The following is a 22,862-nucleotide window of genomic DNA, read 5'->3' on the forward strand; positions in this document are numbered from 1 at the left end:
CACATACTGTGATCCTGGCACCTACTTAACAAACGTTTTCTTAAAAATTGTTAATCAGGTCTCTACCTTTAAAGCAGAATATACCTATTACTATGTGATAGTTTAGCTCCTTAAAAGCCTAAAGAAAAGACAACATCAAAACCACCCAACCCACCAACCTCAGCCCTCCACAATCCCACATCAAATGCCCAAACCTCTCCCTCATATAAACCCAAGCAGCTAAAAGATGGTGTTTGCTACACATTCACACAATAGCAAACATCTCACACAGTTACATGTCTCAGAGATTAAAGATACTCAGAAGGAACAATCCAAACACCTTCATATATTCAATATATCCAAACACCTTCATTTATTTATTTTAAGAAAAGGAATATGTCTTGGCTCATTATTTTCTCTTTGAGATGGGAAAAGGTGAGCTGAAGTGAAATTACCTGTGCAATACACTCCTGCAAATTGGAAGCAACTTTGTCCTGCTCCTCCTTAAGGATTTTGTAGAGGATGGCTCGGCGCTCGCTGTCCTTGCGCAGCAGGAACAGCCCGGAATCCTTGTCCTCCACCGAGGGCGAGGCGCCCCTGTCCTCCGAGGCCGAGCCCTCGTCAGGGACGCTGTGGCAGCCACCCAGCACAGGCACAAGAGAAACTCAGCATTAGCAAGGCACCAGGGCTGCCACAAGGGAGCAAGGACACTTCTGGGGTTAAAAACTCCGTTCAAACTACAGCAGCAGATTGATCAGACTGGTAAACGCTATTTTTGAGACAGATGATGGCTCAGATCCTCTTCTGACTCAAAACCCACATGGCTGATTTCCCCCTGCTAAGCTGGCATTAGTGTCAGCTTTGGGGAGGAAAGCTGAAACCACTCATTTTTTTCTGGACCCATACTGTAACATACTCATTTGAAAGTATTACTTTGCACTTTACGAGAAGCAGAGCTGCATTTCTGCTTCCCATTTTGTCATGAGTACATGGAAGGGTCAAATCCTCACTTAACTCCTAAATCCATATCAACTCAATCAATAAGACCACTGACATTTACTCACTGGAGGAAGAAAAGTGTAAAAGTACATGGAAACCTTAAAGGAGAGGAATTATTAGAGGAATCTATTATTAAATATAGACAATGTTTACATTAACTGGTAATCTGTCTATGCAACTTCCCGATTAACATACGTGTTTACCTAACGATTATGTGAAAAAATTGCCATCAGGTAAAATAAAATATGAATTACACCCACAGAATCCCTCAAGGATGTCAAGTGAGAAGCAAATACTTTACCTTAGTAAATGAGAAATGGGATGCTTTGTCTGAATCTCTGAAATGGATCTCTTTGGCCTTTCGAAAAACACCTCATGCTGTACATCAGAGTCTGGTGAAACAGAGCCGTGCTCACTGCTGCTACTGCCAGCCTGCTCCCCATGGATGGGCAGGGGCAGGGATGTGTTCCGAGTATAATCTAGGAACAGACATGGTAAAATGGGTGACAGAACTAGGCTAAAAAGGGCAACATGCTTTCAACAGCTGTCATCATCTTCACTGACTTCAAGACCTCATTTTGCAAAATGGCTGAGGGAGAAGTAACATTGTTGATAAAAAGCAGTAACACAATTCAAAATCATTGCATGAACAAGCAATAAAAGGTTTTAACAAGTTAATTGCTAAACCCAAAGACAGCACAGATACTCACAGGAAATGCTATTTTGTTATCCTCTCTCACACATATACACAATCCCCCTTGGTGCTGGCTGCACAAAGTGGCTCAAATGGACATCAGCAGTTTGAAGAGCCTGAATTGAACCAAGAAGTTCATCTGCTGCTCCACCACAGGCATGTCTATCTAAGCAGAGACTACTCTGCTACATGTCCTCCTCACCTTTAATGGGCACCAAATTGCCCTCTCCATACCTGAGATATCTGCCTCACTCACAGGTGCCCCTGCCCTTAGCAAGGACCCTCCCTCTCAGCACTGGCTTGAAGGAAGTCTCTTCTCCCTTTCCAATTCATCTTAAAAATAAGAAAAAATTTAAAATAAAACAAAACAAAAAACCAAACCAATGATGAGACCAAACCAACCAGATGTTGAGAGTTTACTGTAATCCTGATTGCCAGTTTGCAGCTGTATGGCAGGGAAGGTAAAGCAGTTCTCTCAACAGAAGGTGAACATAGCCATGGAGCTGAAAAATGACAAAAGTTTTTGATGCTTGTCACTACAAATTCTTGGAGGTGAGGGAAGGATGAGAGCTAGAAGTTTAAAGTTGTTCAGAAAGCTCTGACATACTCCATGGCACATGAGTGATATTCAGATGGCTGAGGTTAAACAGTCACAGAAATGAAACACTGTATGTCACCTCATGAAACCTGGTGCAAGGCATCTCAGTAGGACAGAAAATTGAGAGCTGCTGTCCCAAGAGAAAGGGCTGAAAAATAGGAAGAACTTCAATTTGTATTGGGAGTGCGTGGGTGTGCAGACAGGTGAAAGAAGCAGCCAGACCAATGGCTTTCCCTGTTTTGAAACAGGCAGTTTCTTAATATATTTGGCAAGTCTATATTAAAGTCCCTTATCTTATCACTGAGCAAGTGGCTAACATTTTGGGGGGGGGGAGAGAAGAAGAATCATGCTATGCAGATAAAACAAAACAACCCATTAGACAGCTACTTTAGCACCTTTATGCCAAATTTCAATGTTATGTATCAAGTTTGAAATGCTGACCCAAACACCTAATAGACCCACATTTTCAGGTGTCAAACTCTATGAAACTCAGACCTCTGAAGTGTATACAATTGCAAATCTAAAATGCAGAAGTGCTTTGGAAAGTCTTTGTCAAATGTCACTCTTCTAATTTTAATTTACTACAAATGAGGCATTTATTTCTGAGGAGAGGAAAAATGACCTTGGGAGGTTTCAGCAAGCAAAATACAAAATAAGCAAGGCACTTCATTTTCTGGGAATTATTAAATTTAAATATGTATAATAAAAAATCACGGACATTTTTAATAGCTGAGTTCCTGCTGTTTCCTGGCACTATAAATGTCCTTTGCAAAACAAAGTTCTTAATGATTCCAATATTTTAAATAACACTTAATGATGATGTTGACTTGGATTTGGCTGATAATTCTTTACCTGAAGGCTTGAATGCAATTTTGCTTTTCTTGCCCTTGTTCACTTGCTTCAGGAAAGAATCTCTGAGCAAATCAGATGCTGTAACACGTTTACTAGGATCAGGTTCAAAACAGAGCAAAATAAAGGCCTTTGTTTCAGCAGACACTGATTCTGGAATTTCAGGATGAATCTTAAACATCCCAACCTGCAAGTAAAACAGAAATACTAATTATTTTTATGAAACAACTTCAAGGAGACCATGGGCCAAAGCTCTTATAATACAGTCACTCACATTTCTCCTGACTCTTGTAGAAAAGGAGTGATACAGGTCCCATATAAAGCACTGAAGTGACAACAAGGTTCAAATCCTGTTTTATTTCATGGCAAACATGGTGTAAATATCCATGTGATATTACATAAATGTCAAGGTATGGATGTATCTAATCATCTGCTTTCAGGCAATCTTGGTATCTGGGCATTATTGACACCAAGTGCTTCAAATACTCCTCCTCTGACCAGCCACAAACCCCTCCAGCTATTGCACAGGTTTCCCATCACCCCTGCTCACAGCTGAGTCTCTCCTGTGTCTCTCCTGCTGCCTCCTCCAGCATATTCATGCCCATGATTTCCTCCTCTATCACCAACAGCCTGGGGTGACACTCCTTCTGCTCCTGCCACTGACAAATTTCCTTGCACAAATACACACACTGACCTTGCCAGACCTTGTCACCATCCCCCCTCTCGGGCCAGATGTCTTCTGAAGTCTTTCAGTGTTATTTAATTAAAATTCACATGATGTCCAAAGCTTTTACAAGATCCTTGTTAATCCATTCTTTAAGTAATTACTCTTATTTAAGTCATTACTTAAATGAGTCTCTTTTAAGACTGTGTCTTTAAGTAATGAAAAATGTACTTCTACAGGTTGCTCCCCAGTGATTTTTCCAGCTCCTTGCTGCCTTCTTATTCTCTAATGTCAATCTGGCAGAACTGTTTGGAAGCCAGAGCTGTACAACATGTGTGCACTGTATCCACATGTCTGGAGAGTTTATGGTTTGTAGTCTCAGCATCTTTACACAAAACACATCCTGGAGAACAAGCACAAAGGTAGTGTCCACAAGGGACACAGCAGCCCAGCAGTGAAGTGCCATCTGCTTTCAAATAATCTCATTACAGAGCTGCATTAACTGTGGCACTATTAAGTGCTCACAATACTGGTTCAGCTTGAATACAAACTGAAGGAAAAAATGCTCAGCAGTCCTGCTTCTGTTTGAATGACAGTGCAGTAATAAAATGCTAATAGGGCTTTAAGGCCTTCCAATCCATGATCTGAGCACATTCAAGGCTCAGTGCCACAAACTGGCAGCACTCTGGTGCCAGGTTTCACTCTTATGCACCAAGTAAAAATCTAGGAAAATTTTAAACCAGGGCCAGGAAGTTTGAAAGCATGTCTCTGATCTTGTCTTAATCTCTGTTGCTCAAGGGGACTAGGTTTTGTCACAACCACCTGCAAATTCTATGGCAACACTAGCGTACTTGGTCTCCACTGAATGCCATTTGTTTGTACTCTTTTCACACAGATACAGATGCACATGTTCTGTGCTCATAAATAAATACCACACAATGCACACCCAGCCAGGACCTATCCAGTTCTTGATTTATTATAGCCCCTTTTCTCTACTCTGCCCAACCATTTGGTCATTTGCAATTTCTAAAGTGACTGCACAGGGAGACTTAAACCTTCCCTCTCCTCACCTGCCCTAAGTACAACAGAGCATTCATGTGTGGAGGTGGGGACCTCAAAAGTTCAATATTCCAAGTTTTCCAGACTTCTTTTTACATGTTTGCCCAGCCAGCCTGTTTCAAATTCAGCTTCCAGCTTGCTTACTTTCATTACACAGAAAAAGAAAACATGGTTTGTAACCTATGGTGCCTAGCAAGACACAATTTCAAACAGGTCCCAGGAGAGGCAAGTAACAGGAAACAAAACCAAATGCCTGCCTGTGGTACATTAATGCAGTCTGCAATAAGAATGCTAAAAACTTCCATTAAACAGTGCTGAAAATAAGATGTGTAACTCATTCAGCAGTCACAACTACATGCCAGGTACATAAGGTTAAAAGGCATCTGCCAACAGAATTGTGTCGGACATTTACAGTGATGTGGAAAAGTCTCTTTCCATGGCTCCCTCAGGAAAGCTTTAGTGAGCCAAACCATGTTCACCCAGGCAGCTTCTTTTGAGGTATGCCACAAGTTGACAGCTCCAAGGTGACCTATTATACCACTAAAATAAGTGTATCAAAACCCATAATCGTCCTTTTTTTGCCTTTTAGCAGTGGTTCATGGGACAACTCACAGGCCTAGTATGATGTATGACATTACATGTCATGCTGAACTGCAGCCCAGATTTCTGTACCTATTGATAAAGACTTGATTTTGCCACCATGATTGCATTAATGATGATACTAAGCTCACACAGTGGCTTCCAACAAGATACATGAAAAAATTACAGCATTGGTAATTTAAAGAAGTTTGCTAAGTTATTTTCCCCACTATAAGAATGAGAATTCTCAAGCATAACTGAAAACTTTAGTGCTTTACTAAAGGTCTACTGCAAGCCAATGGAAGAACCAAAAATTTTCAGTCTACTTATTTGAAACATCATAGTTGTTACATTCCTGTTAGTTACAGAGGTAGAACAAGTAACTTCTTTAAAACTTTTACTGTCAAAACTATCTGAAGGATTCTCAGGTGTTAATTTTTGCATTTGAAAACAGATACACTAAGAGAAACAATGTAATAGAGACAACAGCTTACTGAGGAGAAAGCTATGACCTGAAGGACTTGGAATGGAAATGCAGAGTATTTTACTCCTTTAATACATGCTGGAGAGCTAATCCCCTGCCCTTTTCCACCACATCTTCCTGCATCCCTGTTGCAGAGACTGGGCCTTTAAAACATTTTCCTTTGGGAAGGAGGCTTACAAAAATTACTTAAAGGAGCGGAAATAACTTGTTTGTCATTACTGGGGAGACTGGTTACAAGAAGGAAATCATAAAACAAGAGCAGGAGCTGAAAAAACTAACACAGGGGATATTAGTTTTCATAAGCCTTCACTCATTTTTCAGATTGCTGCTCTGAGTCATGACCTATTTCCAGCACAAAAATAACTGATCAACCCCTAGAGCAATTCAGCTTAGAGAAGGGGAGGATCTCTCAGCAAGAGTTAAAAACACAGGTCAGACTATGGCTTTGTGCAAAACAACCCACGTAAGACAATGTTATTACCTATTAATATTATGAAATTAAGCTATAATTGACAATTCATCAACTCTAAAGCAAAAAAGATGTATTTACTTTAAACATTGCAGCTTGGGGCTCCCCTAGTTCATGAAAAGGAGGTTTGCCTGTTGCCATCTCAATAATGGTACAGCCCAGGGACCAGATGTCAGCAGGAGCACCATATCCTCGTGGTCCTTTATCGATGATTTCTGGAGCCATGTACTGTAAGGTTCCTGGTCAGGACAAAAAGAGCTGTCAAGTGTACATTCTTCATTTTTATTAAGGAGGATTAACACAACACTCAACAAGCCAAAAATTGTGAAATGCAACCTGTATAGCCAAATACCTTATCTCCCATATCAGCACTGAAAACTAAACAAAAACTTATTTTATAGCATCTTTTTTTAAAACTATCTTTTTGCCCCTCCTTTCTAACACAAGGTTTCAAATGCTGAAAGTCTATACACCACATAATCCAATAGCTTCCCCAGAAAATAAAATTATATGAAATTTTTGCAGACACCAACTTTTAAAGATTATGCATGTAAGAGATGGCAAAATCTGAGAAGTGACAGATAGCCTTCATGGGAATAATTCTTCATATTTTACCCCAATAATGAGAACACTAGTGACAGGGAATTTCAACAGTTAGTTTGAAGAAAAGCTAGTTTGCAAATACAGGGCAATAACTAAGGCAACTCATCATAGTTAGTCTAGAATTCCAGGATGCTTTGGATGTGCTTGGAATTTTGGACATCCAAGGTTAGCAAAACTAACCAAAAAACAAACAAAAATCCAACCCAACAAACCAACTGGTTAGAATTTCAAAAGTTATACAGATTGACAAAATGAGTTCCTGCCTGTAGACAACCTGAGTGTAATACTAGTAATAATGCTGATAAAGTACAGTAAAAAATTAAATAAAAAATGGTCAATTTGGTACCACTCATTGAACCATTCACTAACACAGCTAATGAGTGTCTTCACAGGAAGACCCCACACCACCACCAGCAGAAACCTCTATAAGATCAGAGTGTTTTGAACACTACAGTTCTTTCTCCACCCTGAATTTCTATCAGCTCAGTTGTAACATCTTTAAATTGAATTTAAATTTTTCTTCTTAGGAATGCAATAAAACTATACTGCCACAGAGCTGTGAACTATTAAGTAGTGGACATATGGTGAAGGTACAAGGGTTTCATATGCTCATTGAATGTGACTGCTGCAGAATGAAAATTCAAGCCACAGCTTTGCCCTCAGGCTGTGTGTCTTGAATGGAGGGATGTCACCATCAGAAGTCTTGATCTTCAAACCATGTGCTTTCATTACATAATGCCTAAAATCTAGGGTTTATGTACTACACTACAGAACAAAACCAAATTTCTAGAAACCATTTAAGGTCCTTTGGGGTATAGCTACTTGCTTACTGATTTAAATCCAAAATGATAACTTAAGTATTTATTCACATGGCAAATTACATCTCAAAGGCACAAACAGGGCTGAAAATTTGCAAGAGGAGAAAGAAGAAGGGCACAAGGAAAGAGTTACCTCCTTTTATTACAGTATGGTGACTTTTCTTAAGATATCACTTCTCCATATATCATCCCTACTGACAATCAGTTGCTAAAAAAGTCACTGAGAAGCATGCAAAATACAGGCAAAGAGAATGATAATGAGTAATAATGAGATAATGAGTAAAAATAACTGAGAAAGGTAAATTACTTCAGAACCTTAATTTTATTTGCATGGCTTCCTTTGTAAGAAAGCTGGAGGAGCTGCAGACATACCACCAGAGAGGTAAAGAGAAGTCTTGATTTTCACTTAAGTGAAGTTTGTTATCTCTTGTCTTCCACTCTGAAGCCATCCATGACTAGTGGCTTTGTCTGTGTACCATTTACTTAAACTGCAGGCAAGTAAGAGGCTTGTGCTATAAGCCTTTACATAAGGCCATATAACAAGAAAAACCACCATGTTAACCACATCCACTGATCACAGAAACTATGTGACCACACATTCATTTTTTAATGTGGAGTTTCCCCTTTTGCTCAGTAATTTTTTTCTCCCTGAATATTACAAGTCTTTAAAACCTTGTTGTATTAAAAGCTGTTCTGTAACACATCAGCCTAAAATTTTCCTGTAAAGTCGTCTTTTTAGTGTTATTATCCAGTTGGTTGGGTTTTATAATTAATACCTCAAAACTGAAAGTGTTCATAATTTTGAGTTTGGTTTTCTGCACTTTTAAACATACATCTAGAAAGTGTGCAAGTGTAAGTTACTAATACCAAGATCGTTAAATGGAAAATTTGCTAAATTCAAGTGTTTCCAGATCTAATTGCAACTATCAATTGCTACTTAAGGAACACTTTGAAGAAAAAATTTTACCCCCAAAAAGTAAAATGGAAGAGAGTTTAATTTTAAAAAAAAGTCAAGAAAGCAATCAAGCCTATGTTTATGGTGACCACACTCCCATTTACTCTGCCCTGCAAACAGACACCCCAGAGTGTTTTCATCACTAAGCCAAAGAGCCTCTTGGCTTGAATGCTAAACCTGTCATGAAAATGTCAAACACTCTGCTAGATTAATCTTACCTGTAAAGGTTTCAGTGCATGGATTGATTCCTGCCAGCCGTTTGGAAGTACCAAAATCTGATATCTTAACCACACCACTGTAGGTGTTCACCAGAACATTGTCACCCTGGTTAGGAGAGGAGAGGGAAGGAGGGGAAGGAGAGAGGCAACGAGGGAGGAAGGCAGCAAACAGGGAGGGGGAGACAGAAAAATACAGATTTTCAATCTCAATATTCCTTCAAGTTTGCACTTATCTTTGTAATATACCTTTCCACAAAGCAATATTCCAGGAGCACCAGCAGAAGGTTTATACCTTCCTTTTGTTTTCAGCTTCCATGAAATCCTAGTAAAAATTCCACTTCAGATTAAAGCAAAACTAACTGAAGTAAAGATAAAAAGCAAATCAAACAAGACACACAAAAGGAAACATTACCTTTATATCTCTGTGTACAATCTGGTTCTCATGGAGATACTTGAGGCCTTCCAGAATCTGCTTAGTGTAAAATTTAATTGTAGGTTCTTTCATTGGGCCCCACTTAGATCTTAAGAGAGCTGAGAGGCTGCCTACAGGAGTTTAAGAACAAAGTGTATCAAGATAGCAAATTCCCCAAATTAACATGAAACATGTACGTCTGGATAAAGCCTTTGCTCAACATCCTAATGTAAAAGGAAAGCAGTACCCATGATTAAGCCAAATTCTTGCTAGATCACTCATAGCAAATAATTTGCTGCTGCTCTGGACTGATTATTTCTTATTTGCCAGGTCAGGTTCTACTCCCACAACAAGAATAAATGTTCTGACAGAGCTGGATCCATCCCCCTCACTTCACTGTAACAACTGCTGAGACTACAACTAGCAGCCATGTAGCCCATAATGAAACAAGGACTAAAGGAAACACTCTACCATGTTGTACATTGTACTTCATAAACCACAGGTGTGGGCAAAGACAAGCTGATTTTCTTGAGGCAGGGAGGGTAGAATGTATATCAGAGAGAGCCTCCTCTTTACAAATATGGCATCAACCTCTGGCAATATTCAGAGACAGGAAAGAAAGCTACTGAAAAAAAAATCCTGAATGGATATTCAGAGTAGGAGATGGGCCATCTACACATCCCCAATTCTAATAAAACTAATCTTTAAAGAACACAAATATTTAAATCATGGGGCAAAATAAAGAACAGTTTTACTTATTTAGCACAAAATAAACTAAGTGCAGTAGGTCTACTTAAGGCCAGAAAAATTCAGCTAAAGGAACAGACAGCTTTCTAAAGTGAAGTTTCCTCAAAAATCTCATATAATATGAACAGCTGGTTCCTTTTTAAGACTTGTTACAGAGTTTAAAATATCTAAATTGGTTCAGTAATATCTTGCCATTAGCAACTAATCACAGCACACTTTACTGTGCATATATGAACAGGAAACAACACCAGCTGACACTGTGAACAAGTGTGGGAAAACAAGTGGAAGTGTTGGTATAATTTCATCACATCTGCATGAGTGATGCAGGTCAAAGTATCTCAGCTGTCAGATGAGAAGGTCAAAAAATGAAATAATTTCCCTACATCCCTTAATGGCCTGGATGCATTTAATTACAGTTTGAATGTTTGTTTGGACCTTTCTTAGAAAATCTGAACTTTTTCCCCCATTTTTCTTATTTCTGTTTTCACTTTGCAAATTAAAATAATGCAAATTCTAACACTCATTCTGATACACCCTTGACTCTGAAGAGTAAATGGCAAAATGGAGAAGGAAACAAGGTACAGAGGTTACAAAGAGATTTCACATCATCTTCCTCCAGCAGAGAAAGCTGGAGGAGTGAAACTGGAAATTATGAGCAAGGAACACATCTCACTTTAATCTCTAATCTACCTAGGGAATAGCAGTCCTTTGTACACAGCAGTTAAAAAACAGTACTTAATTGTTCTATCAGTGCCACTGCTCAAAAAGAAACTTACACTGAAAGCTCCAGTCATCATTCAGACACTTGAGCTCAATGGACTATACAGCTCTAACTCCACTATTTTTTAACACATGAGTATTTGAAACCAAATACTTTTAATGACTTTTCTCTAGGTGTAGAATTATTATAGAAAGGGGAGAGGGTACTGGAACCGGTACTCTCTTTCTATGAGAAAAAGGACTTATACAGTTAACATCCCAACAGAAAAGCCATACAGAGTGCACAAACTCATTAAGTGCTTATCTACTGACTTTCAGTCAGTTTGGAGTCCCAAATGCTCTTCCTTTGGCAGACCAAACTCAGCATGATACAAACCTCCTGGCACCTGCTCCATAAAAATTTTAATGTACCCATTTTCTGAAACAGATCCAAGATACTGGACAATGTTGCGATGCTTTAAATATTTGTGCAGTGCTATCTCTTCATGAAGAGGTTGAGAATACCTATTAAAAAAGAAAGAAAATAATAAAGAATTATTTCATCATGCAGGAAAAGGTTCTAGGCTATGCTTATATGCTAGTTTGACAACAGAATGTATCTTAGGGATACCACTCCAATTCTCAGCAAATATCTTGTCCACGACCTTAAAATGCAGCATCATTCACTGCCTATCCCAAAAAGGTACAGAGACAGAGCTCAGAGGAACTCTGGTGGAGAAACATGCCCTCCAAGAATTTATATGTGTGTCTTCTGTATCAATACATAGCACTGTCTTTGACTCCAGAGCTCCTCTCATGATTTTCACCCTCCTCAAAAAGAATACAAATGACATGCAACTAAAACCAATGTCTCCTGGAATGTAAGATACGCATGCAGATTATTTAACTGTCATATTTATGATATATATCATATATTTTCCCCAAAATTACAAAGTCTTTATTATCAAAAAGGTACTTTTGGATAGTAGGAAATAGTAATTGAATTTCAGTATATTGGCATCTTATAAACTAACCACACAGAAACACATGCTAAGAGGAGCCAAATTTTCAAAAAACAACTGCATTTTTGTTCACAGTGTGTACATAACAATGAACTAGGTCTTACCTGCTGTCTCTCTCAGGTATTTCTTTGATGGCTATTCGGACCTGGTTGCTAAGGTCTCTTCCAGCGTAAACTATTCCATAAGTGCCTTTCCCTAGAACTACCCTTTCACCATTCTCATCATAATCATATTCATACTGTAAACAGAAAAGACAAAGTAGCACAGAAATTGTTATCACTAACACTTGACATTACAGAGAGCCTTAATGCCAGTTTAGCCCAGCACAAAGGTGTTGCTGCAGTGCAGCTGGAGGACAGCAGGTTACCCACCAGTCTCGTGCTTTACACAACTTACAAAATTTCCATCTTACTTGCTTTGTAATACAAACTTCCTTAACCAGCTTTGAGAAATACGCATTCATCCAAACAGGGAACATACCAATAAACCAAATTCAATGAAACATTGCTGTCAAAATGAGCCATTCATGTATTGTCTCTAAGGACTGCTGACAGAGCTTTCAGAACATCTAAATATATGGAACATAACCTAAAATTTTGAAACCAGTGGTTTAATGAATAGATAAAAGTAACTGGACCATATAGTCACCCCAGGATATCCCCTCTCACAATGAGATTTTTCCAAAGGGCAGAAAAAAATGTTCATCTTGTCAACAAATTATTAAATGTAATGGTGGTTTCCACTGCTGCTGAAATGTGCTTGGTCATATTTCCAGCTGAACAACTCAATGCTGGTTCACTGACTTCAGCAAAGTTACACTAATTTACACCACCTCATATAGTAACCTTGTGACAGAACTCCCCATACTCTAAAGGAGTGAATGATGCTTAATGGAAGTGTACCTCAGACACTGTATAAAACCAAATTTCTTATGGAAGCTGAGTTGAACAGCACATCCATGATTCAAATCAGGGAACTGATAAAGGATGAAGGGAACTAGACAATTTCATAGTCTCAGATATTGTCAGGAGTACACAGATCTCCCTAGTATCTGCCCATATCCAAGAGGATGTCCCATATGGGAAAACTGCAGGGTATTCTCTGTGGCCTCATGTGATTTCCCTATTAAAAAAACAAACAATAAAACTTTTTACAACGGCCATAACTATGGACTTTTCTGCCAATGACCACTTTTTCTGCATTGTCCAATGTAACTCTGTGACACAGAATGCAGCCTTGGAGAATTCCTTTGATGTGCCTTCCCAGTTCACATGGCAGCTCTGCTGCCGCAGTATCCACACTCCCCCTCTTCACCTCGGCAAAGATGGCAACTTTCATGCTGCTGTATGGAATGTGCTAAAGGAAACCCGTCTGTCACTTATCCTAACAGCATATTCTGCTCAGTGGAACTAAACTGGAGCAAGCACAGCTTTAGCACAGCTCCATTTACCACATTTCAGCACTTCACAGCTCACAACATAATCTCGTTACATGACAGGCATAACTGACCCAAAATGCCATATGCAAAACTTGCCAGGTTCTTTGGTAGGAGCACATCCAGCTTTCACAGCTATCATATGACATAAAACTGTGCAAAAAAAAAGACAGCAGTCACATTGCAGAATTTAGGATTGACAGCAACTCCATCTGCAACACACTGGTCCTAAGCCAACCCTTTAATTACTGTGGGGAAATCTATGTTCTCCAGTCTGGGTCCCATGATAGACGAAAATTGTTGGTATTTAGAGTTCAGTGTTAGTTAGTAGACAGTTTAATAGACTTGTATATACTTGATGTCACTTTACATTTGCCTCTTCTCATCCCAACATCTACAAGTATTGAATTAACCACTGTTGGTTGCCAAAAATCTGAATAAGTGATCCACTGGCTGTGAAATCCAGCCATTAGGTACAAGTAAACAAGTGTTCATATCTGACCTTCTGTAAGGCAGAGTGTTCTTTAGATTATCCAATTGGGGCACAGCAGGTATTCTTAAAGTGATAGCAACTTCTTATCAATATATGGAAGTGAATACCCCAGGGCTGAAGGAACTGCAACATTCACACTCCTTCAAAATACTTGCTAGCTGTAAAATTAGACTGCAGTTTATACATAAAATATACAACCCCTTGCAACAACATGCTCTTAAGGATTTTGACTGAAATCAGATTTTCTTCCCCCAGACTTTGCAGTAGGTTATTTCCTCCTCTTCCCCAAATATAAACAACTGTTTTATTAACAGCAAGAACTGTTTTCTCTGTATTAGTGGAACCTATCAAGACCACATAAAGCTGCATTTTCCTCAGTGTCACTTCTTAAAAGTAAGATCTCAAGCTGCAGAAAGGCATTAAGTGTCTTTCTTTGTTTATACATTAAACTAATTATTTCTCCCCTTCAGAAGTCCTGATTTCTGTTTCACTGTCATAAGCTAAGACAATAAGTACAAGGTGACAACTGTGAAAAGTTCAAGATAGGCAGAATGATATAGCTCAAAGATTTAAAATAAATTTCTGTAGTCACATCTCTATGTATCATTCATTCATGCAGGATTGCTTCCTCCTATGCATTGTCAGTGATTTTTTCAGTTTAGTTTTTAAAAGGCTCAAGCCACGATGAGCTCACATCCTCTGAGAGACTGTTACACAGCTGAACAGACTGTGTTGTGTGGAGATAGCCTGGCTATTAGCTGAGTACATAATTATGTAATATAAAGAACTGCAGCTATAGTTAATACCCTGTCTGTACCAACGCAGAGCCCTGAAGCTGTGTCAAGACCACAGATGGATGTATTAAACTGGGCTTAACAGATGTGTGTATTTGTCCTTTCCGTTTGAGGAAAGAATTCTGTGGCCAAACGAACTCCAAACTCATCTTTCCCACTTTATTTAGCAGTACAGCAGAGAGTTCTATATTTTCTTTTTTGTCCCCTGAAGCCTCAAGTCCTACAAAAGCTCACTACCATGAACAGCTGCTCTGAATGGTTGGCCTAAGAGAATTGCTGGAATGAGACACAATCAGAAAGATGCCCAGCTCAAACAAGCCACAGGAGGGTTTTCATGCTCATTAATTGATTGATTAAATTTGCTTGTCCAAATAAAAATTACAACCTACCTTCTACGGCGGCTTTTCCGATTTCAAAACAAATAAAAAGAAGAATAATTAATACAGGGTATGTATTTAATTGGACATCTGCTATGAGTCACTTTCTCTTATGAAGACATGGATTCACATGAAATCCACATGAAATGTGAATAACTCTTTCCAAGTTGGTTGCTTTTCCTTTTTTCCTCTCTGTACTAATTAGAAAGAAAGCCTACAGCTACTGGATTCCTAACATGGATGTTACAGTGATAAGAAAAAAAGCTCAGTGTATTAATCTGATCCTAAATACCTGCAATATCTCTGGGACAGAAGCCTGTCAAATGAAATTACTTGGAGTAGTAATGGTATCAAGTACCAGGCAGAAAAACTAAAGTACCTTTGTAGTGGCTTTTTTTTATCATTTATTTAATATTTTATCTTTTTTATCCACTTGAGCCAGCTGATAACAGTTGACTCTTATCTATACATTGTTTACAAGAGAATACAAACACAGTAACACATTTCATTAAGGATTTAAGCAGTTTACAGTAGTAACAGACCCACTTCATTAAAAAAGTGTCTTTTCAAATGAATGCAAATCTCATGTACAAATAATTTTGAAAGAATTTAAATTGCATATACAATTAAGGAGTTAAAATTATGTTTATCTTTCTATTTTACTGATATGAAACTGTAGGGAATACTGAGAACAAGTTTCAGAGTTTTCAGATCTTTTATCCTTGACATACCTCCAATGTGTCTCCATCTATTTCTCCTTCTAGTTCCAAAGTATTACCAACTGCATCAGACAAAATTTCTTTCACTAAACCACAGAATCTAAAAAAAGAAATACAAAGCACAAGATCAAAGAAGAATGCCCTTTTGGAAGCAGATTAAACAGATTCTTGCAAGCTGGGCATTGCTTTCAAGCTAATAAACTGACTAGCATGTTCACAGCTTGCTTTCATTACTGACTTTCTCCATATTTATCCCATTTTAAATGATGAAGAACATCAAACACAACCGAAAACCCTCATTATTTATAAAATTATTATGTTCGCTGTAGTAGAACTTGATAGTTGCTTGTTTTTGCAATTGCCTAGTAAAATCTTGGTAGATTCAACTCAAATACTTTTTCAGTACATGTTTGGCTGCAAGTGTGATTATTCAGTATTTCAGAAAATCAGATGTTGTAGCTCTTTGTCAGGCATTTAAAAAGCTAAAAGTATAAAAGTAGCAATGTAGCTAGAAGAACAGAGTTTTAACTAATTTCTAGTTCTCCAGGGTGGAGATACCTAAGTACAAGAACATTTTTTCCTGTAGTTCCCTGCCTGAGCCACTCATTTTTTTCCAAATTCTATAAGAAATTGTTAACAATTACTTAAACATTTTTAAAATACTAATTTAATTTTTTATATCTCTTTTATTAAATAACAGAGTCCTCTTGAACGGACTCCTGTAGCACACGGAATCTGGTATGAAAAATGTGTCCATGTTTCATGAGACACCAATTGCACTGGCAAATTAGGGCTGAGGAGGTAACATTAATTTTAGTGTTTCCTACCTTTTATGCAATGCACACTGCAAAGCTAGTAATTTCCTTTAACCTGAGTTTATTCCATGTAATACATAAGTAGTAATTATTGCAAGAAATAGTGAATGTACCATTATGCTCCAAAACCTAAGTTGTATTAACAACTCCTTCCTACACCATTCAGAAGGTGTATTTGCAACTGCCAGTCATAAGGTAGAACTTAGTCTGTAAAGATTTAGGCCTAAAATTCAGTTAGCCTGCTTACTTTTTAGAGACAACAGATCATTAGAAAACATTTAACTACAGGTGCAATCGGTAACACAGGTCTCTGACACAATGTAAATTAGAATTTCTTGTTACACTCAGATACTCTTATTTAAATCAAACTGAACAGACACAAAAGGGAAAATAAAACAATGTAGCACCTTACATGACATAGCCAAGATAAAGAAAAATGGGATAATAGCTGCAATTTAGATTAAACTGGTTAAGCCTTTTTCAGACATAATGATTTGTAGGTAAACTAACCAGAATCACACAGGAAGTATAATGGGTATTCTAATCACCTTAAGCACCACCGAGTTTACATTGCTTCTTCATCAAGAAAAAATAAATGAAGAAATAATCTGTTTCTCAAGCAAAAATATTGGTTTTCAATCTTTATGAAATCAATTTTATTTAAGATATAGATAAGGCATGCAACATTCACACAAACTGAACTCACCTACTACATTGGTTTTCTGTAGAAAAGTAGATTTGAAAGTCATCATAGTTATCATGGACATAAAGAAAACAACATCGTTCATCAAACTTGGAAATGCTGTAAAATTCACATTAGGAAAATGTTATTTTGGATACAACTTTTGTAAGAAATAGGGCAATGAGGAGGGTTTTTTTAATGATGAACACTTAAGAAATACATATTTCACAGTTAATTACCTCAGGGAAGCACTATGTAATTACATATATTTTCCTTATAACTAGGAGTTTTCACCTTATTTATATAGTCTATAATCCTACCTCCATTGTGATAAATAAGCTGCTGCTTACTTTGGTAAAATACTGATGTGTATTGAGGTTGGTTTATTGTTCATCTCCACTTCGGCTTTTACACAATTCCATCAGATTCCATGGTACTTGATGACACCTCAATGGAAAGTGAATTGTTCTGACACTAATTTAGCTATTAAAAGAAAACCTTTCCTTAAAGATTGAAAAGTACTTCAGGTTTGTATAATTCCATTGCGCCTACAAAAACAACTGAACTGGGAAATACCAACAGTGTAACAGATCCTTCTCAGTCTATATTTTTAATGGCCTTAAAACTGACAAACTAGTTTTGGGATGACCAGTATTTACTCCAAATTGCAGCAATAATTCTGAAAAAGGGATTATTTATTGCTTATTGTGTCATGCCAGTGTCATATATATCCCATATAAATGCACTGAAGCAAAAAGTGAAATGCCATAAAACACAGTATCAATATGAAAATAAATCTAAGAATAAACCTCTTACACCAACCATTTGCACTGAAGTATTTTGCTACATAATCCCAAGTTGTTAGGCTTCTTAAGGTATTTTTGTGCTTTAAGTTACGAAAATTTCTTAGATTCTTGCCTGATCTGTTCAGTCAAACTCTTCTATTTTGCATATATTGTGCTGAGCCAGTTACTTAAAATACATGACAGCACACAGCAAAGTTGCCACATGTTACATGACCAATTGATGTTGCTTGTTGAAGCACCATTAAGGACTACCTCAAAAATGTTCAAAAAAATCTGAATTTTGCCTGAAAACTTTTCTAAAAATATGTGAAAATAGTAACTATGCCATTCTTTAGTTTCATTTAGTATAGCAATTTCCAGTCTAACAAGTCAGACAAGCACATATCAGACTTGAGAACTAAGAGACAAAACAAGGTGACTCTCCCAGGGGCAAATATAAGACATCAAGACAGAATCTAAGTAACAATACTGCATTATAAACATTTTCATGTATGGGGTATATAAGATGAACTGGTTAGTATAAATACAGTTTAGGAGTTTTGATAAGAGTGTATTTTAAATTAGACAACAATTTTTTTTTTAAAGGAACGGAATTTCAAAAGTATAGTAATTTGAAGTTGTCACATACAAAGCAAACATATAACTCCAATAAATTTAAAAAAGATTGCCTCTTTGGGCTTTGTAATACAGTGAATTTTTAATCACTCAGCAATGATTAAAAATCAAAGCAAATGAAATTATTTGCTTGCTTCCTTTTGATTAAAGTTATCTTTCTCAAAGATTAATTTCTGTGCATTGTGTTGACAGAAGTTAATTAATGTGGTACAGAAACTTTATGCTGAATTATTCTTAATAAGTTCCACAGACTTCAATAATTCACATTGCATTGGAGTAATAGAATAAAATACCATGTAAAATTCATTTAAACAAAAGCCTGCTTTTTCTTTTAGAAGAAAAGACTGAAGTTATTACAGAATCTATGTCCAAATCCACACTTTCAGGTTTTCAACTGCCCCCCATATTACTCAGAGAAATACTACTTCACTGAGCTTACTTGCTTAGGTAAATTATGCAAGCTCAGGGAAGCAAACCTGGGACCTAAAACTTCAGGCACTCTCAGTCAAGACCAAAGCCTAGAAGTCCTCTCCTTTCAGAGCTACAAAATCCATAAGGTATCTGAATTTCTTCTTGTACTTGAATCAGAAGGTTTGTCAAGCACTTAAGCTTATGCAGTCACACAAGTGGTCCTAGACAACAGCAACAGATGTCCCTAGAAAGGCCAGATCCACCAGTGCAGAGACCAGGAGCTCAGAGAGAAGGCAAAAGCCCACCTGGTGTCCCCTGTACTGTTCCCTGAACTACCAGTTCCTCTGGTTCTTAGCTGCAGCCTGCATAATTTAGAGAAGAGATAGGCTTAATTTTTTTTCCTCTCCTGGTGTTCTGTCTCTCACCCTTCTGGCAGCAAAACGGCCCAACTTAACATACATAATCTACTTTCTAAATGTAGTAATGCATTTTGCAATTATTAACATCAAATGTGAATATTTTCTATCCTTTCAGTTCTCAGAACAATCCTGTTCTTTCTATATAATATTCTCACCTTTTTTGGTTCTAATATTTTGACCCATTTACTTGCGACTACTATTTTCATTGATCTAAGCATCACAAAATGGAACTGTCTTAACTATTTAAAGGTTAGTCCTTGAGAAACTCCACTAGTAGTCTACCTACAGCTTAAGAATTATTTTCTGTCCTTAGCAAAAACTACATTTATGCCTCATTTATTAGTTCTCTAATAATTCAAGTTTTAGCTAGCAGGTATTTAAATAAAGCCATATCAGAAGCATTTCTGAATTCCAAACAGAAAACAGATACCATGGTTTCATTTACTTACAGATACTTTCATTTCATTTACTTTGCTTCTTTCACTTATGGAAGGAAGCAAGAAGCACTAAGGGCTCTTCTTTCCTTGTGCTCTCCATGTTTTTAAATGCAGAGATGCTTATAACTTCAGTGAAACATTTAGAAAAATCTACAAAAGTCAGTTACATAGTGGAAAACAAAGAAGTCTACCAGAGAGTAGAGACACCTAATAACCCTCTCAGATTTGAGTGTTCCTATGAGAAATGTACACCTCTGCCCATGCATGGAAAGGAAAACCCTTCTGTGACATTTCAAGGCAGGCTGGACAGAACAAGCTTTTATAACAGGCCACTGAAAGAGAGAGATTTAAGGTAGAGCCCGGATTTTGCACTTACGGGAAATATAAAACACACACAAAAAGACACTGAACTGTTTACTGACATACCAACCTTATTCCCCTAATGGAAGAAGCTGTAAAATTCCATTCATGAATCTGTTTCTGTAAAGAAAAAAGAGATAAAATCAACCACAGTTTAATGATTTAATACTGAAAACAAAGTCACATCACGGTAAGCAAAAGAAAGGTTTTCCAACATGTCTCTCTCTTTCCTTCTTTCTCTCTCTCTTTATTTCTTCCCCCCCACTCCCACATTTTGAAATAAGATTAATACCTGGGTAAATAACTTATACATACATTGCTATTTTACTTCATTTTGAGGAAAAAATGAATATAAATGGCACAGGGTAGAAGCAAAGGCCACATTTCCTCATGTAAATTCATCTTGAAGAGTAACTTGTGCAGCACAATTTACCAAACATGTTTTGATGCAATACATCTACATTTCACATTAAACATGGAGCAGACTATGTCCCACTCTTATCTAGGCTCAAAGGGAAAAGCAAATTCACCAGTCTCCCTAAGAAGTTTTGAGCCAACAGCTTTGGCCCAGGGAACACACTGGAGGCAAAACAGAGGAAGGACAGCCTGTGTCTAGGACTGCAGCCCACCATAAATCTGATTATAGCTATGAGCTGGATCTTTTTTAGCAATGTCAGATATGCACCAAAAATTTGTTCCACAAAGCAAAATTGTGTCAGACACATTCACCTGAAACAGTGAAGTAGAAAAATGTACCAGAAAAATTGTTCAGAGATCCAGGTAATCATGTGGTCTTGTCCTGCTCCAACAAGCTCCTTTTACACTTTGTCTCTAGCCTTTGGTCTATTCTCCACCAATGTTGTTCTAATACTAGGAAAGTGTGGCAAAATACATTGCAGATTTCAAGTGTTTCAATGTGAAACTGAAATTATTTATCATTTTTAAGAGCTGACATTGTCTATAACTGTGCCTACTCCTTTCTTAATCCCCTGTGACCCTATCCAATAATCCAAGACACCAAATATTTTATTTCTTGACACTTACTTGTCACAGGCTGCCATTTTTTCTAGTTTCAAATATTACAGTTGTAAAACTTTAAAATGCCTGAAATATTGAACAGAATTCTGGGCTTTATCTTTACTTTTAATTTTTGACCTGCATCTTAACTAAAATCACGGAATTCTAATGAGAAATATTATGAGCAGACCAAATAACCCATGCACTTCTGAGAGACATGGTCAAGAAAAGTTAAATCTGAATGACATCAAAACCATTTGATTTCTAATCACAGTCACTCCTTTTACTTTCTCTGTAAAATGTCAACTTTTGTATCTTCACAAGAGATGCTGAGGCTTGGGCTTCACAGAAATGTAGCAAATTTAAAATTCTTGTAAAGTGCTCCAAAGTCTACATGTAAATAATTGCTTTATGCAAAATGAATCAGTAAATTTAACAAACTTGCTGACAGTTTTACCATTTCAGGGGGAGAGACATGCCACAAAGACAGAGAGCTCTCATCTGCTTCACTGTTGATTGAAACATAAGCAGGCTGGTAGACTTTAGTTGGTTCTATCACCAAAACCTGAAGACAGAGAGCATTTTTCCTTAATAAACCAGTAGCTAATAGACTACAGCATCTTCAGATGCTCAGATAGACAGAAGGTAACTTTGAAGTAAGACCTAAAAAATTTTCAAGGGAGACAGGAGGCCAAGACTAGGTGGGAAAGGTCTGTGTTCTTATGAACAACAGAATAGCAGTATCACAATTTGTTAAGGGAGACTTACAAGTTTTTTTAGAATGCTTTTAGGTTGGTGGGTTAATTTTTTTATAGCAGAAAGATTAAGAAAATACAGGAGTTTGGTTCATGCAATGAAACAACAGGCAGTTAAATTTTTAAGTATTATGTTTAGAGTCTTCCAATTCTTGTAATATCCTATCCAGAAACATAAAACATACAAAACTTGTTTGGACATAACATCTTACTGGAAATCTCAGTCCATTAGTTGTTTCTTTCGTTGCCTCAAAAATTATATCTAGCCAGAAAGTCAATCTTTCTTGTTTAGGAGAATGTTCTATGGTGAGTTTCTTGAAACGCTGAATTAACATCAGATTTTGAACTAATGATTTCAAGTACCTAGAATGTATTGAATTAGTGAGTTAACAGAGAGAAAACAAAATTCAACCAGATTCTAAAACCCCTTCACTGACTTAGGCATCCAAAATGAAATGTGTTTTAAAAACTACCACAATGGTAGTGTTGATATTTACAGATTTCTGGAAAGAATAGCAAGTTTAGACAAAGCCTTGAGTAATAAGCTCCCATGGATGTTCATGAACAATAGCCTTTAGCAAATGGGTATGGTTACACAAGTAGTTACATGGGGATTAGACAGGATATGATGAACTAGAAGATGGTGGAGGGAAGCAGCAGCTATCTTAACTCTGAAAACAATGGTTTCACAATTTTTCACAATTACTTTACAAGGAGTCATTACTAATACCCAAATTTTTTCTTATAAAATACATGCTTCAATGGGATATAACCTGACAATGCTGGATAACTTAATTTTTCACCTTCCCCCTTCCTTCTCATAATAAAAGAACATAGCATAAACTAAGAGTTGCAAACAATCTGCGATGGAAAAAGCCA

At 37.3% G+C, this 22,862-nt stretch overlaps 1 protein-coding gene across 2 annotated transcripts in view; it reads right to left on the bottom strand.

Moving 5' to 3' along the window:
- Positions 1 to 22,862, bottom strand: part of MAP3K15 (mitogen-activated protein kinase kinase kinase 15) — an 81,068-nt gene that overhangs the window by 6,053 nt on the left and 52,153 nt on the right. For both annotated transcript variants that reach the window (XM_059494067.1, XM_059494066.1), the window contains 13 exons: positions 22,196 to 22,346; positions 21,686 to 21,793; positions 20,282 to 20,331; positions 17,188 to 17,283; positions 15,679 to 15,766; positions 11,953 to 12,086; positions 11,224 to 11,351; positions 9,381 to 9,511; positions 8,969 to 9,074; positions 6,456 to 6,613; positions 3,123 to 3,306; positions 1,280 to 1,457; positions 435 to 609 (listed from right to left, as the gene is read on the bottom strand). In XM_059494067.1, the coding sequence (XP_059350050.1) occupies positions 435 to 609; positions 1,280 to 1,457; positions 3,123 to 3,306; positions 6,456 to 6,613; positions 8,969 to 9,074; positions 9,381 to 9,511; positions 11,224 to 11,351; positions 11,953 to 12,086; positions 15,679 to 15,766; positions 17,188 to 17,283; positions 20,282 to 20,331; positions 21,686 to 21,793; positions 22,196 to 22,346 (1,687 nt within the window). The remainder of the gene's footprint in view (positions 1 to 434; positions 610 to 1,279; positions 1,458 to 3,122; positions 3,307 to 6,455; positions 6,614 to 8,968; positions 9,075 to 9,380; positions 9,512 to 11,223; positions 11,352 to 11,952; positions 12,087 to 15,678; positions 15,767 to 17,187; positions 17,284 to 20,281; positions 20,332 to 21,685; positions 21,794 to 22,195; positions 22,347 to 22,862) is intronic.

This window comes from Ammospiza nelsoni, chromosome 2, assembly GCF_027579445.1.
Source record: "Ammospiza nelsoni isolate bAmmNel1 chromosome 2, bAmmNel1.pri, whole genome shotgun sequence".
NCBI lineage: Eukaryota > Metazoa > Chordata > Aves > Passeriformes > Passerellidae > Ammospiza > Ammospiza nelsoni.